Below are 6,000 nucleotides of genomic sequence, written 5' to 3'. Positions count from 1 at the left end.
TGACTCCATTATCTAATGACAACTGGTCATATTTTGGTGTGATGCTTTCTCGTATTTTATAAATATACATAAAAAGTATATTTGTAAAACTGGAATCAGACTATACATACTTTTAAAATTTAAATTTTATATTTTTACTTCTTAAATTGAAGTATAAGTTATACCCAGTAAAATGCATAGTTCTCACTGCCCAGTGAATTTTTACATAGTATATACTGTTTTGTAAACTTCTTTTCACCTAACAATGGAGTGCAACATTTCCCAGGCATTAAATATATTTCTACATCATTTTAAATTACTACAAGGTATACTACTGTATGTGGACCATTGTTGGACATTTAATTTCTTTCTCAAAATTTTTCTCTATCATAACTGTGTTTTGGTAAAGATAACCAACATTATTGCTAAGTCTTTGTATACATTCTTGAGTATAATCTTTAGATAAATTCCTAAATAAGGAATTACTTAGAAAAAGGTAATATAAAATTCTGACTTTTGATATGCCAATTTCCATTTCCGAAAGGATGTAGCAATTTCTTCTGCCTCCAGCGGATGCTGACTGTGTCTAGGACTCTTTGCTAACTTTAATATGCAGAATGGGAGAACCGGGTGGTTTAGGAAAAAGAGCTTTCGAGTTGCATTTTATAAAACATGGGTGGGTGCTTTACCAAAATTACTTTAATAATTATCTTTTCTTTTTGTTCTTCAGAACAACGTCAAAGCATTGTCCTGACTGTTCTCAGGATGGAGAGTAAAGGAGCAATACTTTTTTTTTCTGGTCCATGTTGTCTAGTGTTTGAGAGATTTCAATCACTTTTCTTTTTAATTGTGGTAAAATATATATAATGTAAAATTTAACATTTCAACCATTTTAAGCGTACAGTCAATGGCATTAAGTACATTCACATTGTTGTGTAACCATCACCACCGTCCATCTCCAGAACTTTTTTCATCTTCCAGAACTGAAACTTCATATCCATTAAAGAATAACTCCCCATTTGTCCCTCCCCCCAGCCCCTGGTATCCTCTATTTTTCTTTCTATCTCTATGAATTTGACAACTGTAGGTGTCTCATATAAGTGGAATCATATAGGATTTTTCTTTTTGTGATTGGCTTATTTCACTTAGCGTAATGTCTTTAGGTTCTTCCATGTTGTAGCATGTGTCAGAACTTCCTTCCCTTTTCAAGGCTGAATAATATTCCATTGTATGTGTATCCCAGATTTTGCTTATCTATTCTTCTGTTGATGGACACTTGGGTTGCTTCTCCTTTTTGGCTATTGTAAATAATGATGCTATGAATGTGGGTGTGCAAATATTTGTTCGAGTCCCTGCCTTCAATTCTTTCCAGTATATCCTCAGAAGTGGAATTGCTGTATCACATGGTAATTCTATGTTTAAGTTTTTGAGGCTTTGCCACCTTGTTTTCCCTAGCAGCAACTTCACATTACTTTAAAGCTGTTTGTCCATTATTCTGGTCAGGATTTTGTGATATCCAAGTAGACCTCCAAATACCTCAAGGGATATGAAATTTCCAAAACAAAATTAATTGTACTTTATTTTAAAATTCCATGCAGAACTTTTAGCAAGAGAGGAAATATAATGCAGGATTAGTAAAAATAGTGCTTCAGTTCTTTATTCCTCTTCAAAAATAAATCTTAAAAAAGATGTATGTAGGTGGGCTCAATGAAACTATTTTTTTTTTTCAAGGTGATAACTTGTGGAGGCATTTAAAGGGTTGAGGCAGTTAAAATGTTGTATCTCTGACCACTTGCCTGCTTTAAATCCTAGACCTGACCTGAATTTACCAGGCGCACAACCAACTGAAACACAGACTCCCTGGACCCACCCTAGGCCAGACTCACTCCTGAGTGTGGAGAGAGCCAGTCTAGGAGGAATGGCACTGTGCTCCGCTCCAGTCATCATACAGTTCTCCTTCTCACTGTCCTATTTTACTTCCTTCATAGCATAAATCTACTTTAAATGATGTTGTTTGTCTACGTGTTTCTCGTCTGTCTCCCTCTGTCCTAAGACAAGCACCGTGAGAACCGAGACTTGCTTACCAAGTCTTTTCCTACAATTGTGCTGGGCACAAAATAGGTCCTCAGTAAATACTTATTGAATGAATGAACTATCAGATTTATGACATTTGCTCTCTTAGTCTATTTCCGTCCACTTTTAAACTATTTAAAAAATGATGAAATATTCTAAATACTCAGAAAAGCACCTTCTATTCATACTTAACAAATCCTAAGATTTTACCATATTGCTTCAAATTTTCTTCTATCTTTTTTAAAAAAAGACAAAGATAAAAATATAGAGGAGATGGAGAGATGGCTAGTTTGGGGAGTATGCGAAAGTGGACAGTCCTTGTTAGCCAGTAAGACGAATGGTTCACCTGCATTTCTTACGGCCTCTCAAACTACAGATCCCAGGCAGCACTGCGGCCGTCAGGCACGCGGTCTCTTCTTTTCTCTGCTGTAAACAGCCAATGAAAGGTAGAGTTTTCAAAGGGCTAGAATGACATCTGGTGTATTGACTGTGACCAGCCTTAAATCTAGTTACTGACGTTTGGAACGTGCTTCTGTAAACTAGTTTTAAAAAGGCTTCTCCTGTTAATTCATTCACAGTTCACCGTGCCTCTTGTTGCAGAGGGAAGAAAAGCTGATTTAGTAATCTAAATGGACGCAATACTGAATTACAGGTCGGAAGATACCGAAGATTACTACACGCTCCTGGGATGTGATGAACTGTCTTCGGTAAGGCAGTGATAGAGCTGTTCTTTTTCACAACAGTATTTCAAATTTTTTTTAAGGTTTTAGCTTTGAACTTTTAGTCACATTGCCCAAAAACCTAATCTTGTATTTCCTTAAAGCATTTTTTGCTCAGAGAAAGTTAAGGATTTAAATATTTCTTGGGTCTTTGCTTGAACAGTGTCCTATTACAATTTTTTGGACACTTCTGATTGAATATGTGTATTCTGGCACATCATCATAGACTCTATTTCAAATATACTAAAAATACGTGTTTGAAATTTTATTGTAATTGCTGTTGGCTGTGTTTCATAGTATACGTAAGCTATATCTTTATCATGGTCGTTTGCACTATACTTGAAATAAAGTGTAATTTTCTAATAATTAGTGATTTTAAAATGTTTTATTAAAGTATGTAAGTTTATGTGAGCAGGTAAATTATATGAACAAGGAGCATCCTTTTATGTTAATATGTCAAATTGTGTGAGAGAAATTACTTCTTAAAAGGGTGGCTTCTGAAACAAAACGTGTGAAAACTCTGTAGTTGATCCATAACGGAATAATGTTTTTAAAGGTTCCCATAGACAATTATAAAGGTTGTAAATGTTTTTTAAATTATGGAAAACTCATTTACAATTTTACCTCACAAGGGTAACACTATCAATGTTTGGTATATTAATCTCCAGTCTTTTTCCTATATATATTTTTTAAAGACCTGTTTTGAAGGATATTATATATACTGTTGATTCCTGCTTACCCACTAACATTATAACAAGGATTTCTCCATGCTATTAAACACTCTTTATACATATTTTAATGATTACATTTTTCATTTTATTGTTGTACCACAATTGATTATTTTCTTATTGTTAAATATTTCATTTACTTCCAGTTTTCCAATATTTTAAATACTGTTGAGATAAATATGAAATATATTTCAATTGCATTATTAAATATATGTTATTTTATACTTTATATAATATTTATTGAAATATTTATTTTATTCTTAAAATATAGCTATTAATATTAAAATATTTTAAAGCAGAATATTTTTCTATTTATCTTTGTTTCATAAGACTGAAGTTTAGTAATAAAATATACTTAATCTTCTTTGGAGAACAGAATGTGATACTGGACACAAAGGATTAAAATGTCTATCTTCATCACGCTGAAGACGTTATTTTAGATACCTTGTAGTTACACACACAGGAACAGGTTATAATGCTCCTTTAATTGCATATTTCTCCTTAGGGATAATGTGTTACTCTTGTTTACTTTGGTAGTGATTTACTGTAGCAATTGAGAAAGCTTATTACCCTTTTTACCATATGTGTTATTTACACTTTGGATTACACTACTGCCAAATAATTTTTGAAGAAACTATTTAAAATCAAAGGAACATTATTTAGCTTGATAAGTTTCACAATTTAGATTTTTAAAAAATATTGTCATGCTAGGTTATAAAGTAAAAGTTGTTATATCCCCGTAATAAATCTCTTGACCCATTTATTCAGTCCTTTGCAATTATGTTATTGTCTTCTCAGTCTACAAAGGAGGATTAATTTTGAATAGACTAAAAAAAATGATCCCATTGTTTATTGATAATGTTTATAATGGTTTCACTTCGTGGTTATCAGTTATAGTCATACTTCTCTGTATGTACTGTGGCGTATATTAAAAGGAGAATAAAAGCATTGTCTTGACATTCCTTTTTCTGGATGTATTTTACCAATTTTGTTAATGGCACAGCGTCTGTAGATAACAATCATTTATTTAAAATGAAATGACCTGTCACAATTTTGTCAATTCTTTTTATATGTATCTTTCCCATTTAAAATATTTTAATGCCATTTTTTGAGTATTTAGTGTAACATTTCCGTTACTTGATTTGTATTGGATGGATTTTCTTTACTTCAAATATTCACTTGATTTGATGCTCTGAAATTGACCAGAATTGTTCATACCCAAAACCAATTTAGCAGTTATAATTTCAAAGCAAACTGATATTTTGATTCTACTTGTAATAATTGAGTTGAGACACACACATAGTTCTTTTGTTTTAGTATCCAGTTCTTTCAATTTAAAGCTTGTGTTGGAAATTAATTAAATGACATATATAAACCATGGGAGGATTTCCATGCTGTTGAGTAGAAAACAAAATCCCCCCCATTTCAGAAACATTGACCAAAGTTTCATTCCAAGTCAGTCAGCTGTTTCTCCCTATATCAGATTTTACACGAAAGACACGTGCTATAAAATCTTCTTATTGATGCAAACACCACACACTAGTGGTGTAAGACATCTTCTCTGGTGTGGATCTTCTTTGATTTTTTTTGTTTGCTCACCATTTCAGTAGTAATGATAAGACTTCCTGATTTCAAGATTTCATACACTTGAAAATTGAACATAAACTGGATAAATGGAAAAACCTATTTTTTTCTAGTTCTCTTTCTTATTGACTTCAGACCACCTGGGTTTAAATCTTAACATTTACTAGCTGTGTGATTTGGGAAAGTTACTTAACTTTTCTATGCCTCAGTTTTCTAACCTGCAGACGGGGGTAATAATACTACCTACCTCATGCAGTTGTTGTGGGATTAAATGAGACACGTTATATAAAGGGCTTAGAACAGTGTCACATAGTAAATTGTTGTGGTGGTTGTGGGTGTTTTTTGGGCCTCATAATAATACTGTGCACTTGGAACTTTGTAAGTTTATTATCCTATACTTTATATTGTTGTTTTAAATGTTTTATTTTGAAACGATGTTCAAAATAGACTTTTTAAGAGCAGTTTTAGGTTCATAGCAAAATTGAGTGGAAGGTACAGAGATTTCTCATATACCTCCTTCCCCAACTCGTGCGTAGCCTCCCCCATTGTGAAGGTGCCCACCAGAGTGGGACATTTGTTACAACTGATGAGTCCTCACTGACACATCGTAATCATCCAAGGTCTATAGTTTACATTATGGTTCACTCTTGAGTTGTACATTCTGTGGGTTTGGACAAATGTCATGACGTTTATCCACCATTATAGTATAATACAGAATACAGAATTCACTGCTCTAAAAATCTCCTGTGCTCCTCCTAATGGAATAACTTTTGACTTACAGAAAAGTTGCTGTGTACACTTCACTCACTTTCCCTTAAGGTTAACATTATATCTAATGGTAGTACAATTATCAAAGTCAGAAAATTAACATTGGTACAAAAGTATTAAGTCAACCAGGGGCCGGCAAACATTTTTTG

General features: G+C 33.0%; 1 protein-coding gene across 1 annotated transcript in view; it reads left to right on the top strand.

Moving 5' to 3' along the window:
- Positions 1-864: 864 nt before the first annotated feature.
- DNAJC12 (DnaJ heat shock protein family (Hsp40) member C12) overlaps positions 865-6,000 on the top strand; it is a 34,626-nt gene continuing 29,490 nt past the window's right edge. Inside the window, exon 1 of the mRNA XM_001503569.5 lies at positions 865-2,759. Coding sequence (XP_001503619.2) covers positions 2,682-2,759 — 78 coding nt within the window. The 5' untranslated portion in view covers positions 865-2,681. The remainder of the gene's footprint in view (positions 2,760-6,000) is intronic.

The sequence above is a fragment of the Equus caballus genome, chromosome 1 (assembly GCF_041296265.1).
Source record: "Equus caballus isolate H_3958 breed thoroughbred chromosome 1, TB-T2T, whole genome shotgun sequence".
In the NCBI taxonomy this organism is placed as follows: Eukaryota; Metazoa; Chordata; class Mammalia; order Perissodactyla; family Equidae; genus Equus; species Equus caballus.
The sequence above is the reverse complement of the archived record's forward strand: the minus strand, read 5'-3'. Positions and strand labels throughout refer to the sequence as shown.